The 23,233-nt window shown below is 44.3% G+C and overlaps 1 protein-coding gene across 1 annotated transcript in view; it reads left to right on the forward strand.

Annotated features, from left to right (window-relative positions):
* Positions 1 to 347: 347 nt before the first annotated feature.
* Positions 348 to 23,233, forward strand: part of pacsin3 (protein kinase C and casein kinase substrate in neurons 3) — a 34,413-nt gene continuing 11,527 nt past the window's right edge. The window contains 7 exon segments of the mRNA XM_027281503.1: positions 348 to 778; positions 5,478 to 5,543; positions 15,727 to 15,827; positions 16,278 to 16,434; positions 16,513 to 16,748; positions 17,847 to 18,002; positions 18,929 to 19,104. Coding sequence (XP_027137304.1) covers positions 15,774 to 15,827; positions 16,278 to 16,434; positions 16,513 to 16,748; positions 17,847 to 18,002; positions 18,929 to 19,104 — 779 coding nt within the window. The 5' untranslated portion in view covers positions 348 to 778; positions 5,478 to 5,543; positions 15,727 to 15,773.

Here is a 23,233-nt window from a genome sequence, read left to right on the forward strand (position 1 = left end):
ATTACAAGAATACGACATTAAAAACAGGTTACAATAGGACAGTGCAATTGAATCAGTCAAAAGTAAAAGAATGTAAATACAGTGTAAAGCAATAAGTTTAAAAATTAAAATAAATCAGATTTCACTTCACATTCTCTTATAAGCTCATTTATAAGATTAACTGGCTTGTAAAATATTATTTTAAAATAAATTCACAGCCAATTTATCCTATAAATATAACTGTGTTTTAATATCCATAATATTTATTTATTTACAATGTACAGCTGTAACTTTTTATTGTTTACAGTCCGGTGCTTGTTTCTCCGCCGCGCCCTGAACGCAGCGCAGAGCCGTGCCGGGCCGTGCCGGGCAGTGAAGGGTTAACCTGTAATAGGATGAATGGATATTGTGGTGAGCAGCATCTGATTACACGGAGACGCCAGCAGGCATCGGAGGGGGAAGACACTTATTATCCAACAGCCGGAGAATAACACGTTTTTATTCCAACCAGCTTCACCGGGAAATAAAACTTTATCTACCCGAGAAAAGCCTCCGAGAGGCGGATACATCTGCGAGGAGTGAGGGGCTTCAAATGGCCGAGGGGGACCGACGGCTGGCGGCGGAGTGAACTTAAAGATGTCGCAGTTTGTGGAGCTTTAAACGAGGACTGCTTTTGTTTTTTAACCGACCCCTGAGACTTAATCTGTCCGTGTGAGAGCAGAGGAGAGCGGCTGCAGCTCCAGCAGGGTCCGGGCTGGTTTTTATTGTGGTGTGTTCCTCCAGGTCGGAGAGAAAACAGGTAAGAGAGCTCACCTGTCTGCAGCCAGCACATGTCCGTGATGCTGTTTTACACACAACATGTATTAATACACATGAATACACCACAATCCAACAATATATATAATATTTTAATAAGTTTTAATCAATGCGGCATCAGTTAAATTCACCAATATTCAACATTAGTTACCTAAAACTTGTTAAAGATTCTGCATATGTTTTATTATGGTATATAAATCTTTACAGTGTGACTTTAAAGCTGCAGTAAGTTATTTTTCACCAGTAGGGGGCTAGAGAAAGTTTTGGATGCAGCCATGTTGGGTTTTTTGGAGCCAGAAGTGACCATATTTGGACGAGAGGGTGGAGCTTTTGAGGAAACACGGTGACCCGCCTGCATAAAGACGTTCTTGTATTACAGCTAAACTGTAACTAAAATCCATCACACATTATTTTGTGGTTAACCATTTTGAAGCCTCAAATTTGGGGCTTTGTTTTGGGTTTTGGTTTTTGGAGCCAGAAGTGACCATATTTGGACATACATGCCATATTTGGACAAGAAGGTGGAGCTTGAGGGTTTGGAGGAAAATATGGCGACCTGTCTGTTTAAAAATGTTCTTGTATTAGAGCTAAATGTGGGACTAAAATCTATCAGACGTTACTTTGTTGACAACCGCTTGGAAGCCTCAAATTTGGTGTTTTTTTGACGCTGTCATCTTGGTTTTTTGGAGCCGGAAGTGACCATATTTGGACAAGAAGGTGGAGCTTGAGGGTTCGGAGGAAAACCTGTCTGCTTAAAAATGTTCCTGTATTACAGCTAAACTTAACTAAATTTGGTGTTTTAGACGTCACCATCTTGTTTTTTTGGAGCCAGTTACCAAGAGTTGGTTTTGACTCAGTAGAAATAAACCCTGCTGTTTTACTCTAAATTGAACCATAATTTACTAAATGAACATCATGCTGTGTGGGAGGAGACTTCAAACTAGAGATCGGGCCCATAAACTCACGTGAAAACTGTTTACTGAGGTCATAAATCAACCGAGAGGTCGGCTCATTTCTCCATAAGGTTCTATATAATCAGATCTTATTGTTGTAGCCAATGGATCTGCTGGGCATTAGAAAGAATGCAGGTTTAAAAGACTTGTGCGATAGCTTCTGGAAGCTACGTCCATTATTTATACTGACGTACCGTTGCTGGAAATGATCTGATGCTGAGTACGTCCACGTAATAAACAACCAGCGGGTTTTATATAGCTGCTTAAAGTTACGTTAAAGTACGTCGCTGCAGAGCGAGGATGTTTGCCAGTCTACGTCAGAGCTGTAAGGGAAAATGTTCCATGTTCAAGAACTTAAAAATCCATCTGACGTGTTTTTAATTTTCCATGTTTGTGGCGTCACATAATTATGGCGACGTCGTTTTAATTTCCAGGAAACATTTGTAGGTTTGAAGCAGCTCCTGCAGAGCGTGCAGAGCTGAACGGCACCATGGAAAAGGAGAATAAATCTAAAGTATAAATCATTTTCTGATGCACGTTCTTCACTAAACAACCTGTGAAGGTTTCATGGGATCACGTGACGTCCTTAGTATCGATGGAGGCGTGGCAGGCAGGCAGGTAGAAACTTCCCCCAGCTTCAGGCTCTGAATCCAGCCATGCAAGTGGAATTTCATGGAAACGTGAAATATGTCAACACGGACCGTTAACTCCCGCCTCGCCGGCCTGTCAGCTCCCCTCTGATTGGCTCGTGCCTCATTATTTAAAAATTAAGTCACACCAGGCGTGAAAAACGTGAAGAGCTGCAGGTCAGACTGAACTTTATACTCTGTGATAATCTGTCAGCCAACATTAGTATTAATTATTAATTATTACCTGTGTACTCAGACACGATTGTGACATTTTACAGTCCTGAACGATTAAAGAAATTGAACTGTACGTTCAGAGAATGAATGAAGAAAATAAAGCAGTCGCTGATATTATTAATAAGGATCTCTGATAAGTCATAAACATTAATAATTAGCGTCTTTATCTCCTTCGTTATGATCATATCTGTATGATAACTGAAGTCTGACGAAGCAACGCGGTGACATTTGATCTTCAGGATCTCCGAGCCGTGACTCGCATGTAATTGCAAGTCTTCAGCAATTAAGTCAAAGTTTCACACTCGCACTCGTGAGCGATGATCTCACCGCTGTAACGTCTGACAGCCCGAGGCTCGGCGGGTAACTGACAGCAGGACATGTGACGGAGGCGAGGCGAGGACAGAAGACAAAACGAAAGCAGATCACAGAGAGAGGCTGAAAGAAAAGGACAACTCAGCCTTGTTCCCACACACACACACACACACACACACACACACACACACACAGCTGTTCTCCCCAGCTCATCTTTAACCATGACCACATCACTGAGGCCACGCTGGGCCTTAAAACGCCTCCACGCCGCCAGCTTCCCTCCAAAGCTCTACACCCAGCTCTGCAGCCTGTGCAGCCCGGCTTGGCATCGGCTGTGCACGTCGTAGGCAATGCTAAAAAAAAAACCCAGAACCAGAACCAGAACCAGAACCTGAAGCTTCCTCTGCTGCTCACATTTAGACTCCAGCACGACTGCATGAATCCTCAACAGGGCTTCTATTCAGATTTCTACGAAGGAAAACGGGGCTGTAATGATTAATGAAGCGAACAATTACTCAACATCTATTTAGATTTTAAGTTTTTCAAGATGTAAACGAAACATTCGGTGGTTCCAGTTTCTCAGACGTGACCATTCGATGCCTTTCCTGTAAGTTATCGTCACGTGGAAACCTCCGTCTGCATCTGTGAAGTTCAAACTCAAACAGAAGTGGAAGTCTGAAGAGCTGCATCTTAAAAACAGGTTTAACTCAACAGACTTCATGTTTAATTCCCCGTCTGAACTTTATACTTCATGATAATCTGAGAGCGGTCCATCACGACAACAAACAGTATCTCAGAGCAGACCTTCTCCTAATATTTGGTTTTATTTTCTTATTTTCAGCATGTGATTCTGTAACTGTTGGCCAAAGCTGCTCCTTAAATAATATCTATATATATTTGTATGAATGATGAAGGCGAGCGGCTGCTTTTGGTTTTCTTGAACAGGTCTCTGTCTTTGTGCCACGCTTCATCTGCAACTCTCACTAATATCTAACCTCACGACATGAAGCAGCTCGTTTGTGCTTTGGTTATGTAACGCCTCGTTTGGTTCGAACCAGTAAAGAAACGTTCAAAATTCAAAACTGAGGACGGTTATCCAATCATCATCATCATCATCATCATCATGCATCAGCATGTTTAATCTGTGGTGGAGCTTTTGATCCTACAAACATAACCTGAATATTTCTAAAGCCATAAATTAAAAAACAAAAGAGCAGCTTCCCTGTTGGATGATTTAATGTTGATTTAAGTTCCTTTGTTGTGGGTGGAGTCCTCACAGTTACTGTTAAAGTTACCTCATCATGGTGTAAGTGTAGATGTAGGTGGAGACTGATGGAGACTTAAACTATGGAAGCTTTAAACGTTCAAATCAAACAAAGAAAAACAATTAAATGTGAATTAACTGTGCCGTAATTAAATGCATAACATGTTAAAAGGACAATTATTTATCTTTTCATCCCGTTCCTTTGGTTTGTTTGTTTTTAGTCAGTTTAAATCTTCCATAATAATCTGTTACATAACTTAAATTAAAGATAAATACCTGAATAAAAACAAATCAGACAAAGAAAAACAATTAAACGTGAATTGTAACATCCATTTCTATTTTAACGAATTCATTTAATGTGCCATAATTTCAATTATTCCAACAATTATTACAATTATTTACCTTTTTATCGGAAATATACAGCCTATGTAACACTTTTTATCATTTGTTTTTATTTAGGCATTTTAAATCTTCTATAAAAAAACTTCAAAAAGCTTTAAATACCTAAAAAAAACAAACAAATTAAGCAAAGGAATAAAGGACATTTGCAGCCTATATAATAGTATTTATCTTATTTCTTTGATTCTAGGCATTTTAAATCTTCCATACATCTGTGACCAAACTTCAAAAAGCTTTAAATACCTGAATAAAAACAAATTAAACAATTTAAATATTGTATTTTTATAATTTTTGCATTAACTGTGCTAAAAAAACATGTTAAAAAGACGATTATTCATCTTTTTATCTTAGAATAAAGGACATATGCAGCCTATATAATAGTATTTATTTTATTTCTTTGATTTCATACTAATCTGTAATAAACCTTCAAAATAAAAGCATTCATTACTGAGATGTTCTGAGTGTCTATAAGGTGGAAAAACATCGTGATAAGTCTTTAAACATGATCTAAAGTTAGTTAAATGATATTATTATTTTAAGGTACGTTACACTCTCGTCTCAGCTCAAATTTAGAGGTGTGAGCTACCTGCGGTGACCTCCTCTTCCCGGGGCCGCTGCTCTCTGACTGTTTCATTAGACTTTTCACTGCAGGCTCCACGTGAGACATTTCACCACGACGCCCAGAATGTGCCACCTTGCAGCCACCTTCCAGCCTCCGCCGGGCCTTATAACGGGGCGGCTGGCTCGTCCCAGCTCGAGTGAACGCTGTCCATCTAACCGCATGCTGCTCGTCCGGCTAACTAAACCTGTCTCTGTGTCTTTTTTTGTTTGCTGTCCGTCTGCTGCTGAGGGATCTTCCTCTTTCTCCGTCTGTCCATCTCTGTCTCTCAGGCGCCAGGAGACAAAGGCTGTCTTCTGTTTGGACCTCTGTCCGTCTCTATTTTCGTCTCTGATAAGGTAAGTTCTGCCGGCACGCTGGGCTCTGCTCTGCTGCACTGTGTTTCATATGTACTGTTCATAATGATGCTTATTGTGCTTCTGTCGTCTTATAACATTTAACACAGATGTTTCGCCTGCAGCTTCATATAATCCTCTCAGTATCTTGATTCGAGCCAGATGAGATCTCCTGAAGTCTAAAAACATACTTCCAAACTGAGCCTTAGATCAGACCGAAGACGTAAGAGGATTCTCAGGCTAATTACCCGTCAACACACCTGAACACTGCACGTTTAAGATTTCAGGTTTTGGTGTTTAGTCTGGGGGAAGTCGGGAGTTTTTTTTGTCCTGTCAGACGTAGACCGGGTGGAGAGTCCATCACCTTTACGTACAGTTTACACTGAGGCCGACCCGTCCATACCTGCAGTGTGCAAAGGCACGTCAGACAAACATTTCTGATTCACTTCCATGGAAGTAAACATACGTAGAACAGGTTCTAGTGACATGAGTCTGTTTCCACTGTGACTCAGCCAACATGCGTCTAACAAACAGAAAGTGTGAGTGTCGGCGTTGTTGTTATAGCAGCCAACACAGTTTGATGTAATCATGATAACAGTTAGTTATTTTTCCCGTCTGAGGTATAAAAATCTGCAGAACTCAACAAGCAGTCTTTAGGTAGAGCTGCACTGCAGCATGCTGAATGTCTGAGCGCTTTGTTTTCTTCACACGCTTTGGTTGGACACAAACTCCAATTTAAGGATCAGAAACCTGAGTGTTCACATGTTTTATCTCTCACGTCTGTCTGCTGATATTAAAGAGTGACTGATTTTAGGTTAATGCAAGCTGTGCGTGTGTCTCCTCATCGTATGGTGGTGTGTGCACACAGCTGAGCTTCTGCAAAGAGGCGAAATGATACTGAGTCTGTCACTGGTTAAAATGTAATCTGAATGAAACTCAGTGATATGTCGGTTCCGGCTCTGAGCCCGGACAGCACATATCAACCTGTGGACTGAACTATTCCTTTAATCTTCACGCTAACCGGGTCTCTGCAGTCCGAGAGCTCAAAGTGTGAAAGGAAGACTTTTCATTTCACTCTCTGGACTTCATGACGATCAGAAACTCGCGGGTCACGGATACGTCGTCCGTTCTTTGTACTGTCAGTGGATCAGATTTAGTTAAAGTGAGGCGATCCATTCTTCAGTCTTTGTGTCACCTCCATATAAAGTTACACTCCTTGTGAGCAGTGCATTGTTTAGTGTCAGCGCGGACTTCTTCCTTCTTACATTCTTCACTCAGCATGTGTGGACTAACTTGACATTTGTGACGACACCGAGGCGGTGGTGGTGGTGGAGGTGGAGGAGGTGGTGGTGGAGGAGGAGGTGGAGGCATTTTAGTGAAGCTGCAGTGAAGCCACACACTGCTGTGGTGTGTTGTAAATGGAAACAAGGCTAATAAAACCACTTGTTGAGGAGTGATTCATCCTAAAACACATTTACACGGACAAACTCTTTTATTTTTTTGCTCAGCTGCTGTTTCAGGAGGCTGATGGTTGTTTATGAAGACGCAGCACGATGGTGGCTCTCAGAGAAAACCCATAACGTGGTTTATTTTTGCCAGCAGCAATCATCGCCGCGAGCGCGGTTATCCTTTTCTTTCTTCAAACAGTCGCTCTCTCATTTTGGGGGAAGACGCACAGCAGCACACTCCGGTGCAGCACAGCTGTTTCTCAGGCCAGCTGTTGGCAGAGTTAACAGCAGCTGGAGTAAAAAAAAAAAAAGCTTCTGTTTATAGATGTTTGAAGCCTCGGGCCGGCCTGATGTGGACCTACACAAACTCTGCAGGAATGCAGACGTACAGCAGCAGAGCAGCTTACAGACTCTAATACTCATGTCGGCCTCCACATGCTCCATGCGTAGCAGCCCGGCCGCAGGGAAACTGTTGGTGTACATTAATCAGATTAATGACCGTGAGTTTTCCAGTGGAGCTTATGAGGTCTGGACCTCCCCCTCCTCCTCACTGGCTTGACCCATTTCTCTATAAACCAACAACCAGAATCTCCTCCTGTCTCTCTCTACCATCATCCTGATTTAGACACAGATATCTCTGTATGGTGTATTTAAACAGACTCCATGTGTCTGATCCACGTCTGCTTGTTTCAGACAGAAACAGTGAATCGTACTTTGCATTGAGGAAACGACTGAATCTGCTCGTGTTGGAGAATTCAGAGTTGTGTTGGGAACAGAAGTGACCGTCTTTGCTGTGGTAGTTTGGACTGAGGATCTTCAGCTCTGAACGTCTTTAAAACTCAATGCAAAAACACAACAGATGCAAAGAAACATTGGAAATCTTTCTCTGAATGTTTCACGTCTGCAAAATCAGACGTGAATTTACAGCTTCTTAACTTGGAGCCCTGCAGAGTTATGGCAAGAAACCATGTTAGCAGCATGGCTCCATCTCCCACCTGCTGCTCCACCAGTTTGGTCCAGACTGGACATCTCTATATTCAATTAGATTGCCATGAAATGTCGTTGGAGATCATCAGATCTTTGGTTTCTGACCAAATACCTGCAGGACTGACTCGCCCTCAAAGACCTTTTTAAAGAGGCACCGTTAGTTTGCTAAAATAAGCGTGTGAACATGCTAAACATGTACTTTTATTAGAATTAAAGGCAGATCTGAGAGTTGTTACAGGAGCTCCGATTGGCTCAATTGTTTTTCCAGCTTGCAAAGTTAGATCTTGAAAGCATTCAAGACTCACAAGGTTTCAAGCTATGTGTTGGAGTGGCTACGGACCAATCGGCGTCCTAAGAGGAGCTATTTAATAAAAAAAAAGAGCAAAGAGCGACTTTTCTCGATGTTTTCAGTCTTCGGTAAGACTTTGACCACTTGATCTGATTGGTTGAAGTACGTCCATGATATACCGGAGCAGACAGGTTCATTCAGTCACTTTTGAAAGTTCCCGCTCTTTTCCAAACAGTTTCCAACAACGGCTCAACTTAAAACGACCTGAACTCTGGAGATGTGAGCGTTGATCAGACGTCTGGGTGTGTTTGATACTCAAAGGACAGATTATTTCTTTAAAATGCAGCCTGACGGGATGAAATGACCGGGCTTTAAGTCTTTGTGGTGAGAGAGCCACGCCTCGGCACTCCAATGCAAAGCGGTGTGGAGGTGTAGGAGGACTCTGTTGTGGATGTGATCCATTCTGCTGCCGGTGTGTTTATCTGCATCTGTATTTTGTGCACACATTTAAATGAGCCTGACAAACCAGCTCCACATGGCCTCCAGGCTGAGTTTTGTTGCCGTGTTACAGAAACCACATCAGAAGATGCTCAGGGTTGTTGTGCTATCATTCCTCCTCCTCTTCCTCGCTGCCCTGCTGTGTCTGCTCATAAACGTCTGTCTTTATTCCACGTTTCTGATGAGCTACACTCGACTCGTCACCGGCTTCACTCTCTCTTGTCTTTCAGTCTTTTACTGCTTCATTCCTTCCATCTCTTTTCCCCTTGTTCAACGGTCCTCCTGTTCTCTGGCGCTCAGGCCTGACGGTCTGCTGCCCTGTTTTGGATCAAAGCCCATCCTGTAGCTTTTGGATGTCTTCAGATGTTTAATGGACTAAATGGAAATGAAACCAGGAGCCAGCGTTCATGAGACAGAAACAGAATTGTGATGATGTTTACAGCCTGGTACAAAAAACAGTTTTGGTCTCTGTAGCTAATTTCCCCGTTCATGACAACTGTACTGAGGGTGAATTTATATACAACTCACCTGTTCACATTATATTAAGGCTTAAAGTTATACAGGCTTCAGTAAATCTCAATTCTGGATTGGAAATGGGGCAAATGCATCATAGATAAATGTCTTAAACTCTCCAATACTGACAGCAGAAACATAATGTACTACGGTCTTTAATACTTTGGTCTCAGGGCAAGTCTAATGCAGAGTTTTGGTACCCACCACAACCTTCCAGCCAGTCTAAAGCTCACTGTTTAACACATTATATCTCATTTGATCAATCCCTACCAAAACCAGAAGTGTACAAACATTATGTCCCAGACTTCCGAGCCAAGAAACAGACAAACAAGATGTACTGTATTAAGTACTGAGATTTCGAGGTGCTGGTAGGTGATCTTTGTGGCATGATGGCTGTATTTCCCAGAACACCTCGATCCTCGCTGCTTACTGTAAAACCAGCGTTTCACCTCTAAAACAGCTGTTCCACATCTGTACAAGCGAGTTAGTGAATTCTGTCTGAAACGCATCAGCTGTGAAGTTTACAGGGAGCAGCAACGCTGAATTAATTTGTCATTCTGTCATTTATTAGGCACTTTGGCCCTTTGCCATCATAAACTAACTGCATATGATGACAGCTTCGTATATATATATTATAGAGTAGAGAGGAAAAATTGAGTATGTTGATTTTTACAGCTTGATTACACTTGTGGTGGTGGGAACAGAAATGTTGAATGAATCTGAAAACCTCCTGTTGACAAACCAGCTAAACTCGAGCAGGAAAAGTCAACATGTTTGGACTGTTTTTGGCATCAATGCTCATGTGTGAGTTTTTAGAACAGATCCATCATCTTCCACATCATCTTTAGTCCCATGCATACCTCCAGGAGGTCCCTGAACTCCAGGATGGTCTGTGGGTGTTAGTGAGTGTGGTTAAACCGAAGGGGACTGAACCCAAGTTCATGTTCAGCGATCGAGGAATGCAAACATCTTCAAAAAACACACACGAACTCATGGACTCTCCATACAAAACAAACACTTTCTACTGACCATCTGTTCCTGGAAGCTCCTCAAGCCAAGCGCTCTGTGGAGGTTTCACTATTTAATAGTAAAATATTTAATTGGGATTATGTTGTAATATTTTTGATTCAGTATTGCGACTTCACTGCTTGTGATTTTGTTGCATCTGCTTCACTCATGGCTTCCTTTCTCATATGCAGAGATTATATCTTGTTAACAAACAAAAGCTAAGAGCACAGATCAGCATGAAGATTCCTAGATTAGGTAGCCAACCCCAGCTGAGTCATGCCAGTCCAGTAAACTATCGTGGGTACACAGACACTGTAGCTGTACAGGTCACTGTATATGGGACTGTCATGACTCAAGATAATTCATGGAGCCAGTTATCATCCAGAGTACGTTGCTCTTTGCTTGAAAATGAGCTGTGTGCACACCATTTCAAGTTTATTTCCTTTATATGGCACTTTGAACACCAAAGTGGTGGTTTGGATCCTTGGATCTGTGTTGTCCAGGACAATAGTCCCTGGTAGGGTCTCCCACATTGGTCCCAGGGGAGGGATCGAACTGAATGTGATTCACCATAAATTTATGAATCAGGCTGAAAGAAGCTGGAGCACCTTGCCTAGATTAAGGAAACTAGGATCCACTTCTGGCGGCAGGCCTGGACGTGGAACTTGGCGGCGAGTGTCTGGTGGCAGGGCCTTAGTCTACCGGGCTTAGCTGGGCACGGCCCCCGAAAAAAGCAACACCACCACCCTGAGGGAGGGGCATAGAGGGATTGGGTGCTTTGCCAGCCTTGCTTAGGGACCTAGGCATGCTGTTTCCTGGCGTCGCAGACTGGTCCAAGTGGTAGGGAATGTCATCTTGCTTGTGGCGAATGAACAGGAGCTTGTGCAGGAGGTGGAGCAGTGCTAACTGGATATAGATGGGCTCATTTCTACCCATGGCACTGGACCTGGAACCAAAAATCCTGGAGAGGGGCTGGACTTGCGGGGTTGCCCAGCATGAGAGGTGCTGAATAGGTGAGGGGATACTCAGAGACCGAGAGGGTTGCCTTTAGGCGACTGTCAGACTCTACTAACAGCTTTCCTTCTTCGAACACGACACAGCCAACACGCCTCGGTGGACGATCCGAGGAGTCTCGTGGTGAGACGGAGATACTGAATATGTAGCTACAAATGTTGACATTCTACATTTTATCAGACCAATTCTCCCTTTGGACTTTGCACCCATTTCTGTTTTGGTTGTTTGTACCCGATGCACAACTGGGTCAGTACCAGGATAGTTTATCTTGGCTTGCACACCTGCATGTCTTCATTACAGTGATTTAGTCTTTAATCTCTCCACTGCTGGCTGGTAGTTGCTGTGTGACTGCTGAATAGGCACACAAATGCATACAAATACTCTCCTGGAAGCTTCTCAGTGTGATCTTCCTTCCTAGAAAACATCTGCTGAGTGCTGTGCGTCAGTGTGGGTCTCATAATGGGAGCATTATGAATTTAGAAAGCAGAGATCAAAAGCGAACAGTCGGTGCCTCCTCTCCTGTAAGTGTCTCTTTCATACTCAGCCTGGCAGCTATCATCTAAATATAAAAGTACTTCAGTGACAGTTGATTAATAATAATTTAGAGATAGTAATTCACTGATATCTGAAATGTTATCAACTAGTTGGTCAGTGAGGTTCAGATTGTGAAATGAGGCAGAAATATAGAGCTGTGCATCGTCTGCGTAACATCGAACATGAACCCCACGTTTATAGATTACAGACTCTAATAACAGGTTATACATACAGAAGAAATATGTGGGAATAGACTGAACTTCAAAGCACACCACAAGAAATAACTCAAGTACTTTTTTTTTGCTGAAATAAGTTAATTAAATGACACATTTGTGAGCTTCTTGAGACATTTTTTGCTCCATAATTTCACAAATCAAAAATATCCACAAATGTCCAGTATGTGAGATTCAAGGGGCTTTTTTTTGCACAGAATATAATTGAATATAATATTCATAACCATGTTTTCATTAGTGTTTAATCACCTGAAATTAAGATTTATTATGTTTTTGTGACCTTAGAATTAGAGTATCTTCGAATGAGACTTTTATGCCTACCGTGTCTGTACATGACAACCACTGCCATGACTCTACATAGGGACTTATGTGCGTTTTGTGCATTTCGTGGCCATTGTAGTTTCTCCGTCATGCTAGGGAAGAGAGGGTGAGGCGATCAGCAACTTCGCCAGTAGATGCCACTAAATCTTAAACACTGGACCTTTCAAGACGTTCAAGGATAAACGTGAACTTCCAAAGCTTTGTTGTTTGTTTGTAACTTCGCCATCATCAGGTTAATTTGTGCTTTTTCTTTCTAAACTATCATAGTGAACATGGTCAACATTATTCTTGCTAAACATCAGCATGTTAGTGTTGTCGTTATGAGCATGTCACAGCATGTTAAGAAAGTTTTTCCTTGCCACTGTCGCCGAGTGCTTGCTCACGGTGGGAATTGTTGGGTCAGGATTTACCTCAAAGCACCAACACACAGGGCAGCTCCCTCAGAGAACCAGGCCTCAGTACTGCAGAGGTGTTTGTGTTTGAATGTGGTCGACCATGACGCTGGTTTGTTGTCTGTTTTCTGAAGAAACATGTTGCCACAGTCTGCGTCTCCACACCTCCGGCAGGTATAGAGGTAATACTAGTGTAAGCAGCCAAACCTACTTTTCTTTCAATGAGCCGCGCCCTGATACACAAACACACACCGCTGTCCTGCAGGGTATAGGACAAGTCATTAGCAACCCATGGCAAAGTTTTCTCATACTGACTCATGTTGTAGCACGCTGGTGGCAGATGCCGCCGCTGTGAGCATACTTGCCATTCACCTACGACACACACACACACACACACACACACACACACACACACACACGTGGTCATCCCTGTGTTGCTTCCACCTGGGCTGTACAGTGTGCAGAGAAAATTAGAGCTCAGCTGTCTGGAGGGGATTAGCTGCAGTGTCTGAGGCGTGATGTTGTGCTGTTGAACGTCAGCGTTCGTCTAATCTCGGGCGTCACTCGTCTCCTCAGACACACACACACACACCTACACACACAGCAGACACACCCACACACACACATTAAACCTGATCTCTTTCATTCGAGGCTCAGCCCGGTGTTGGTACGTCGCACAAGTAGGTGCACGCTCCTTCCTCCGCCCGTCGGCCAGTCTGTCGTCGTCGGTCTGTGCTCGACTGCCGGGTTTATTTAGACTCACTCCCACATTGTTCCCTGCAGATTTCACCAAGGCTACAGTTGTACACTACATCTAATTTACCACCAGCCTGTTCCCAGAGCGCAGCAGCTCCACCGCTGTTATTTTGGGAGTCGACTAGTTATTTACAGTGAGAGAGGACATTGTGAAACGGAGGGAGGAGGAAAAATAACCGGGAACTTCTCACAGTCTTGTCAAGTCGAGCCTTGTTGTAGAGAGCTGTGTCATAAAGAAGCAACTCAAAGTTTAGAACTGACACTGTTATTTCTAAGTTTTCTTAAAAGATTCCACCTTAAATACTTAAAAAACAAATTGTAACTTAACGTAATAACTTGGAGTTTAAATGCAGATGATCTACAACAAACCTTTATTAAAAATTAGACATTAAAGCTTTATCCTCTATCTTTAGCTTTTATTTTCTGCAACTTACAGGAGAACCAGGCCTTTAATGTTGAGGCAAGCCTTTGTCATGAAGTATGTTTTATCATTTTGTAGTGAGAAGTCTGTGTTCTGATCTGCTCTCAATTAGTTTAATCATTTCTAGTTTTAACCCGACATTTCCTCCATCCTTTCACACTAAAAGCATCTCAGGGGACAGGATATCTGCAGGAAACTTTTAGTTTCTGTTGTTAAAGTTTCACTAACTTTCAGCCAATGAGTAAAAACTGTATTTGTGCTAAAAAATAGAAACTCTTGTCAACAGAGTGACGTGATTTGATTGTTTTGAAGTCATGCAGTGGGAGTGAACATGCACGCTTTAAGAAGTACGTCACTGATTTGTCATTTTTTACTCAAAAATCGATAAAATAATTTCCTTTTTATTCCCTGCATGCATCCTTCACATAAAGGGAGTTTGCTTTCGTGTGCTTGTACGTTGGATGTTGGATGTTGGGCCGCTTGTAGCCTCGAGCAGATAAACTTCACACCTCCTGATCTTTGTCATTCTCAAACTTAAAGTCAGACCAAACCGACACTGACTGAAGTGACCACAGTCTTGAGGACGTTTGTCAGCTTTCGTTGCTCTGTGCTTCACAGTGCTTACAGACGTAACACATGGACCAGAATGCAATGCACAAAGCTTCAGTCGACACAGCAGCAGGGTTCAGGTTCATTGCGGACTGAGGATCACTGCTTTAGCAGCATCAGGTTGTTGAGTCTGTCACTGTCTGACCTTGAAACAAAGTTTTGTCTAATGGGAGGAGGACAGCGTGGAGGAAGTTGATGTATAGAGTCGGGTCATGGTGAACCTTTGACCGGGTTCATCTGCAGAGCTGCACAGCTGAGGTCCCCTCAGGTCGTGTTGGTTTATTCTGCTGCATCAGACCAGCTGTTACTTCAGTTACATCCCATGTTCTTGTTTAATGACGCCGTCTGTGCATCAACATTCACGATGCTGTAGGTTGTCATCTCTGTAGAACTTAACCCCCCCTCATGCAGCATTTCTGATTTCTAACACACTACAGTGTAGCTGTAGCAGATATTTGTTGTCTGCAGCAGCAAAAGCACCAAAACAGGCCGAGAGGGTGAAGACTGTCAGCAGGTAAACACAAGAAATGTTTTATGAGGAAGAAACGAGTTCTGCTTCGAGATGTAAACACAGGGCAGCACACGGCGTCTTCAGGACAGATCTCGTCCTTCCTCGTGTCTCGGTGTTTTGAGTGTTGGTGAGCATGAAGAGGCAAAAATCTGTGATTTATTATCAGATGTGATTCTGGACAAACGTTTGTCCACCCTCTCTCTGATGAAAGAGCTCCATTGTGGACGAACAGGACTGTCTGACACAGATTCCTGCCTCAGTACGGAGCGGATGTATCAGACAGGGCATCAGTGTGTTTGTGGACGGAAAACTGGGCAGCGACGTGGAGAAAACAGCCGTGTGGGCAGCGAGCGGTGAAGAAGCTTTCTGTGTGTCGACTGACGTGGAGCTGCAGACTGTCTGGAGCATCACGGGTTTGATGCCCCAAACTGAGACGACACATATTCTCTAACTCTTATTTTAAGGAAGTCATAAAAAGAGTGTAATCCTGCTGTGAGAAAAGCTCTCTGCACTGTGTGAAAGGTGTGATGTGTTGAGAGCATCTCTGACTGGATTAACATGGATTCATATGACTGTCAGTCAGCGCTGAGGCTGATTTCACAGCTCGTGAAAGTTGAGTGTGTAATAAACTCTGTCCTCTCTCTCTCTGCAGTCTTTTCTGCAGCCGCCATCATTCCGTGCTGTAAGGCCGACCCCGAAATGTCTTCCAACGGAGACCTCAGCGACCTGGGCAGCTCAGACAGCTTCTGGGAGGTACAGTAGGAAACACACACACACACACACACACATTAATAGCTGCAGTTTTATAGCACACAATGGTCCGACCACCTGCAGCGGTTTGAGGTTCGGTGTCTTGCCCAAGGACTCTTGGACATGGACAGAACCACCAACCCTGCGAGTAGCGGATGACCCGCTACAACAAGAAAACATTCTGATGTCAGTGCTCGGATCGGTGTGTCAGCAAACACTGAATCTGTTTAAAGTCGGCTGTCGGAGCAGGCGGAGGGTGAAGCAGTGAGATGAGGCAGCGTGCCGGTCTGTGGTGTTTGTATAGAGACAGACATAATGAGTCCCTGCTGACTGACTGACTGCTTCACAGCTCCTCTCACTCTCTTTTGTCTGCCCTCTTTATTTCAGTCCTCCGTGCATCATCACCTCATCCTCTGAACTATTTTTATTTGTGTTTGTTTTGCGTGTCTGCAGCCGGGGAACTACAAAAGGACGGTGAAGCGGATAGACGACGGTCACCGGCTGTGCAACGAGCTGGTCAGCTGCTTCCAGGAGAGAGCGAAGATAGAAAAGAGCTACGCCCTGCAGCTCAGCGACTGGGCCAAGAGGTGGAGGGGCTGTGTGGAGAAAGGTGAGCTGAAAACGTAGATCATATGAGGTTCAGGCTGCAGCAGACAGATGAATGTAACTAAAGAGAGCTCTGTCTCAGGTCCTCAGTACGGCACTCTGGAGAAAGCGTGGCACGCCTTCATGCAGGCGGCTGACCGGCTCAGCGAGCTGCACCTGGACCTGCGGGAGCGCCTGGCGGGCGAGGACAGCGAGAAGGTTCGCAACTGGCAGAAGGACGCCTTCCACAAGCAGATGATGGGAGGCTTCAGGGAGACCAAGGACGCGGACGACGGCTTCCGCAAAGCACAGAAACCCTGGGTCCGCAAACTGAAGGAGGTGAGAGCTGCCTGGGTGGTTCGGGTGGATTTACAGTCGACAGCCTGAAGGGGAGGACGTCTGATTTACAGCCGAGCGCCCGGTTTCATCCACTGAAAACATGCTTTACATTCCCCGCTGTTCTTTCTTTTACTTTCATACAGAGCGACGGAGAGCTGCACGGATTTATAGAACTAAATCCAGCTAACTTTGTTACTTTAAATGTTACTTTATAGAAAAGAAGACGACTACTGAGAGTCTTCACTCCCAACAAGCTGCAGCAGAGGCGGCGTAGCCCTTTAACATGGGGGTGTAAAGTCTGAACTTCATCTGTAGATGCAGAGATGATCTGTGTTCATGTTCCTGAGCCGATGTAGTAATATCATTTATACAGTCATGTGGGTTTTTAATGCAGTCTGTGTAGCCTCGGGTCAAAGGTCATGGACATTCAGTACGTGAGGAGATTTTTCTGCTTCTCTGAATCTTTGAATGAGATTCTGGTTCTCTGCTGGAAAATGCTGGATTGCTCCCTCCAGGTTGGGAGCGAGTTCTTGAGCCAGAAGGCAAAGCTCGCGACTTTCCAGTCCATCTACGTAGATCGCAGATACATTCCTCTGCCGGGCGTCCGGGCTCAGCCTCAGAGAAAGGATGAGGAGCTCGGAGTAGAGCTGATGCCTTCCTTTGGAAATGTTCTAGGCTCATTAAACCTCTCTCGTTGCTCCTGTTCAAACATTTTTGGAACATGTTGCAGACGACAAATCCAGAATGAGTTCATATTTACAAAAAAACAACAAAGTTTGAACATGAAATATCTCGTCTTTGTGCTGCTTTCAGTTTTTATTCATACTGTACGCAGCATTCAAACAGTTTGGAGTCGACTGAGACGTGATGCTACTTTGAGCCACGATGCCAAAGTTAATTATATCTGACAGAATATGACGAGTGTTTGTGAGTGAATCACAACTCTAATATTAGAATGTTACATAAATGATAATTAGTTCTGATGCATCAGTGACGACGTGAGTGTCTTCTTTAAGTAATACAATGAGGTGTGTGTGTGTGTGTGTGTGTGTGTGTGTGTGTGTGTGTGTGTGTGTGTGTGTGTGTGTGTGTGTGAAGGTGGAGTCCAGTAAGAAGAGCTACCATCAGGCCAGGAAGGAGGAGTGGACGGCGGTTACCAGGGAAACGCACGCCAAGGCCGACACGACCAAGTCACAGGAGGAAGTCCGTAAATACACGACCCGGGTGGAGCGCTGCAACCAGGAGGCCGAGAAGGTACAAAACACACACACACACACACACACACACAGTCCCATGCGTAGCTCCACTCGTACCCGTCTGGGTGTGTCCAGAAAAACATACCTGTGTGTTTTTGACTTTTAAAACATGACCGGGCTTGTCGTCTCTGTTCTCTGCACAAACCTGACGACACAGAAAAACCTCGTGAAGGTTGTGAAGAGAGAAACCGAAGAGGACGAACCAAAAAACAGAGAAATCCTGAGACACACTCGAGCTCAGCCGGAGCTCAAAAGAAACTGAAATCCAGCATCGTGGCTCGTTTGTGCTCGTTTGTCTTAAACAGGACGCACGACGATCTGTTCTTCTTCCATTCACTCGCCGTGCCCTGCAGCCCTGTCGGCACTCAGTAAAGAAGTAGCAGCTGTTGTATTTATTGTTTGAAGTTGAGTTCTGGTGGAACAGCTGCAATAAATGTGTCGTATTTGTCTTCAATCATTTGATTAGTTTAAAATATTCTGGGGAGGAGAGCAGACGGTATGAAGAGCTGCAGGCGGTTGGTGCAAACCACCGCACCTCGTCAACACGTCAGATAAACAGTGTGAGATGCTACAATCTGATTGTGACGCCGTACGAGCGTCTCGTTTCCTCTCAGATATGACATCAAGCGTTCGACTCATTGAGACGACGATGGTTTAGAATTGGGTTTATTGAAATAACTTAAATAATTTTGTATTTAAGGAAAGGTGAAGTCCTCCAGCTGATGGACAGATCTTCGTTAGTAACGTTATTGGCTCCTGTGAACGCCAAACTCATTCATAAAAGGCACATTTCATCTTTCTGTGTGCACTGTGACCAAGTGTTTGTACAGTAGCTCACTGTGTGTGTGTGTGTGTGTGTGTGTGTGTGTGTGTGTGTGTGTGTGTGTGTGTGTGTGTGTGTGTGTGTGTGTGTGTGTGTGGCAGATGAAGGAGCGCTACACTAAAGCCCTGGAGGAGCTGAACCGCTGCAACCCTCGGTACATGGAGGACATGGAGCAGGTGTTCGACCTCACCCAGGAGGCCGAGCGGAGGAGGCTGTGCTTCTTTAAAGACGTGCTGCTGGACATCCACAAACACCTGGACCTGTCTGCCAAGGAGGGGTACGACACACACACACACACACACACACACACACACGTACATACATGATTCATGACTCAGAGCGAAGGCATGCAGAACTGTCCAGGTTCAGATGTGTGTGAACGTGTGTGTGTGTGTACACAGGGGTTAATAGAAAACTCGTGTGTGTGTTGTCCATTAACGACTGACCTCTTATTCTATTTAAACAAGCCACCGTTACCACGGTAACCACGACTGGTAAAAGTCCAACCAGATCTTTGCGCAAGTGTGGAAGTCACAGATGTTTGAGATTTAACGGGAATGTTGAAAATCTTCCAGTGAGTTTATTTCGATTTTATTGCAAGAACAGAGAGACTGTTCATGACCACGAGAGACTGTTCATGTCCACGAGAGACCGTTCATGTCCACAAGAGACTGTTCATGTCCACAAGAGACTGTTCATGTCCATGAGACTGTTCATGTCCACGAGAGACTGTTCATGTCCACGAGAGACCGTTCATGACCACGAGAGACCGTTCATGACCACGAGAGACTTTTCATGTCCACGAGAGACTTTTCATGTCCACGAGAGACTGTTCATGACCACGAGAGACCGATCAGGTCCACGAGAGACTGTTCATGTCCACGAGAGACTGTTCATGTCCACGATAGACTGTTCATGTCTAAGAGAGACCGCTCATGTCCACGAGAGACCGCTCATGTCCACGAGAGACCGATCAGGTCTAGACTGTTCATGTCCACAAGAGACTGTTCATGACCACGAGAGACCGTTCATGTCCACGAGAGACCGATCAGGTCCATGAGAGACTGTTCATGTCCACGAGAGACCGATCAGGTCCACGAGAGACTGTTCATGTCCACGAGAGACCGATCAGGTCTAGACCGTTCATGTCCACGAGAGACCGTTCATGTCCACGAGAGACTGTTCATGTCTACGAGAGACTGTTCATGTCCACGAGAGACCGATCAGGTCCACGAGAGACTGTTCATGTCCACGAGAGACTGTTCATGTTTACGAGAGACCGATCAGGTCCACGAGAGACCGTTCATGTCCACGAGAGACCGATCAGGTCTAGACTGTTCATGTCCACAAGAGACTGTTCATGACCATGAGAGACCGTTCATGTCCACGAGAGACCGATCAGGTCCACGAGAGACTGTTCATGTCCACGAGAGTCTGTTCATGTCCACGAGAGACTGATCAGGTCCACGAGAGACTGTTCATGTCCAAGAGAGTCTGTTCATGTCCACGAGAGACCGTTCATGTCCAAGAGAGTGTTCATGTCCAAGAGAGACTGTTCATGTCCAAGAGAGACTGTCCATGTCCAAGAGAGACCGTTCATGTCCACGAGAGACCGTTCATGTCCGCGAGAGACCGTTCATGTCCGCGAGAGACCGTTCATGTCCACGAGAGACCGTTCATGTCCAAGAGAGACTGTCCATGTCCGCGAGAGACTGTTCATGTCCATGAGAGACCGTTCATGTCCAAGAGAGTGTTCATGTCCAAGAGAGTGTTCACGTCCAAGAGAGACCGATCAGGTCCACGAGAGTCTGTTCATGTCCACGAGAGACTGTTCATGTCCACGAGAGACTGTTCATGTCCATGAGAGACTGTTCATGTCCAAGAGAGACCGTTAATGTCCAAGAGAGTGTTCATGTCCAAGAGAGACCGATCAGGTCCACGAGAGTCTGTTCATGTCCACGAGAGACCGTTCATGTCCACGAGAGACCGTTCATGACCACGAGAGACCGATCAGGTCCACGAGAGACTGTTCATGTCTACGAGAGTCCACCTGTCCTCTGACAGTGACTTCGGTCTAAACTCAAAGACCAACCTAACTTTAAAATGCAGCTGGGTCGGTGTGAGTTCAGACTGGTTTTAAATTGAACTCATTATATCTCGTGGTCTTCCTCAGCAGGTGGCGTTCATATTTTATCATCAGTCTTCTCTGAGCTGTTCTCTGCTGAGTTACTGTCAAACAGGTTTTAAGAGAAACAGCGCTCAGGCATTTACCTGCCGCTCCTGGGAAATCAGATCCGGATGAATAGATGCAGGTTTTTTCCTTCATATCGTCTCCGAGTCTAAACAACCCAGCACCGAGCTGATAAAGCCGAGCAGAAAATATGCACAAACAATTCTCTTATCTACAATTCCTCCTTTTAAACGGAGGCTTCAGGAGGAGGCCCGGCCTTCTGAGCACACACTGTAATCAGCTGCAGCGGTTAATGTACACACTTTATTAACGCGGTTATTAAGAGCAGGAGGTGATTAAAGGTGCACTGATCGATGCTTTATGATAACAAAGAGTGAAAGAGCATTTAGTGTCTTTCAGCTTATTGTTGGTGGAGACCAAAACGGAGCTAAAAGGAGATTTTTATCAGTGTTTGTGTTCGCGGCTTGTTCTGCTTCCCCAAAGTGAAAAAATCTATTAATGCAGCTTTAACTTAAAAACACAGCAGCTACATTAACGAGATAATCCAAGGCTGAGCTGCCGTTTATTTTTAGATACACGACCATCTGTGTCGTTTCTGAGCAACATTTGCATGGAAATCTGTTTTTGTTTGATTTGTTGTCGCCGGTTTCAGAGTGTAAACCCACTGTGGTGAACATGTTCAGCTGTACTCGAGTATTTGTTCCCGTCTGTCTTTCAGCCTTTTATTTCACCAAGCTCTCACCAACCACTAAAAGTCAGTCCCACATTTTACTTCCTCCGTCAGCGTCCTCTTCGCTCTCTTCTCCTCTGCCATTATGTCTGTAGTTTGCTCAGCTCCGGTTCTTATTCTTTATACTTTACACATCACCAATGGTTAATTATGACGTCATGTGTTTCCCCTCAGCTCTACAGAGCATTTAACATCTTTTAGCTCATCGGTTACGTTGCCTGCTTGCCCGGTAGCTCCGGTTCTAGCATGACACTCCTCCTATTCTTTTTTCCTGGTGATCCAAAATGTCTGTGGTACAAACACTAATGCTCCCCTGGCTAACAGACTGAGCTAACATACGCTAACAGCAGCTAACAGACTGAGCTAACATGAGCTAACAGCAGCTAACAGACTGAGCTAACAGCAGCTAACAGACTGAGCTAACATGAGTTAACATTAGCTAACAAACTGAGCTAACAGCAGCTAACAAACTGAGCTAACATAAGCTAACAGCAGTTAACAGACTGAGCTAAGATTAGCTAACAGCAGCTAACATGAGCTTACAGCAGCTAACAAGCTGAGCTAACAGCAGCTAACATGAGCTAACAGCCGCTAACAGACTGAGCTAACATGAGCTAACATTAGCTAACAAACTGAGCTAACTGCAGCTAACAGACTGAGCTAACAGCAGCTTACAAGCTGAGCTAACATGAGTTAATATTAGCTAACAAACTGAGCTAAGATTAGCTAACAGCAGCTAACATGAGCTAATATTAGCTAACAAACTGAGGTAAGATTAGCTAACAGCAGCTAACATGAGCTAACAGCAGCTAACAAACTGAGCTAAGATTAGCTAACAGCAGCTAACAAGCTGAGCTAACATGAGCTAACAGCAGCTAACAGACAGAGCTAACATGAGCTAACAGCAGCTAACAGACTGAGCTAACAGCAGCTAACAGACTGAGCTAACATGAGTTAACATTAGCTAACAAACTGAGCTAACAGCAGCTAACAAACTGAGCTAACATAAGCTAACAGCAGTTAACAGACTGAGCTAAGATTAGCTAACAGCAGCTAACATGAGCTTACAGCAGCTAACAAGCTGAGCTAACAGCAGCTAACATGAGCTAACAGCCGCTAACAGACTGAGCTAACATGAGCTAACATTAGCTAACAAACTGAGCTAACTGCAGCTAACAGACTGAGCTAACAGCAGCTTACAAGCTGAGCTAACATGAGTTAATATTAGCTAACAAACTGAGCTAAGATTAGCTAACAGCAGCTAACATGAGCTAATATTAGCTAACAAACTGAGGTAAGATTAGCTAACAGCAGCTAACATGAGCTAACAGCAGCTAACAACCTGAGCTAAGATTAGCTAACAGCAGCTAACAAGCTGAGCTAACATGAGCTAACAGCAGCTAACAGACAGAGCTAACATGAGCTAACAGCAGCTAACAGACTGGGCTAACATGAGCTAACAGCAGCTAACAGACTGAGCTAACA

Source organism: Larimichthys crocea, chromosome VIII (assembly GCF_000972845.2).
Source record: "Larimichthys crocea isolate SSNF chromosome VIII, L_crocea_2.0, whole genome shotgun sequence".
In the NCBI taxonomy this organism is placed as follows: Eukaryota; Metazoa; Chordata; class Actinopteri; family Sciaenidae; genus Larimichthys; species Larimichthys crocea.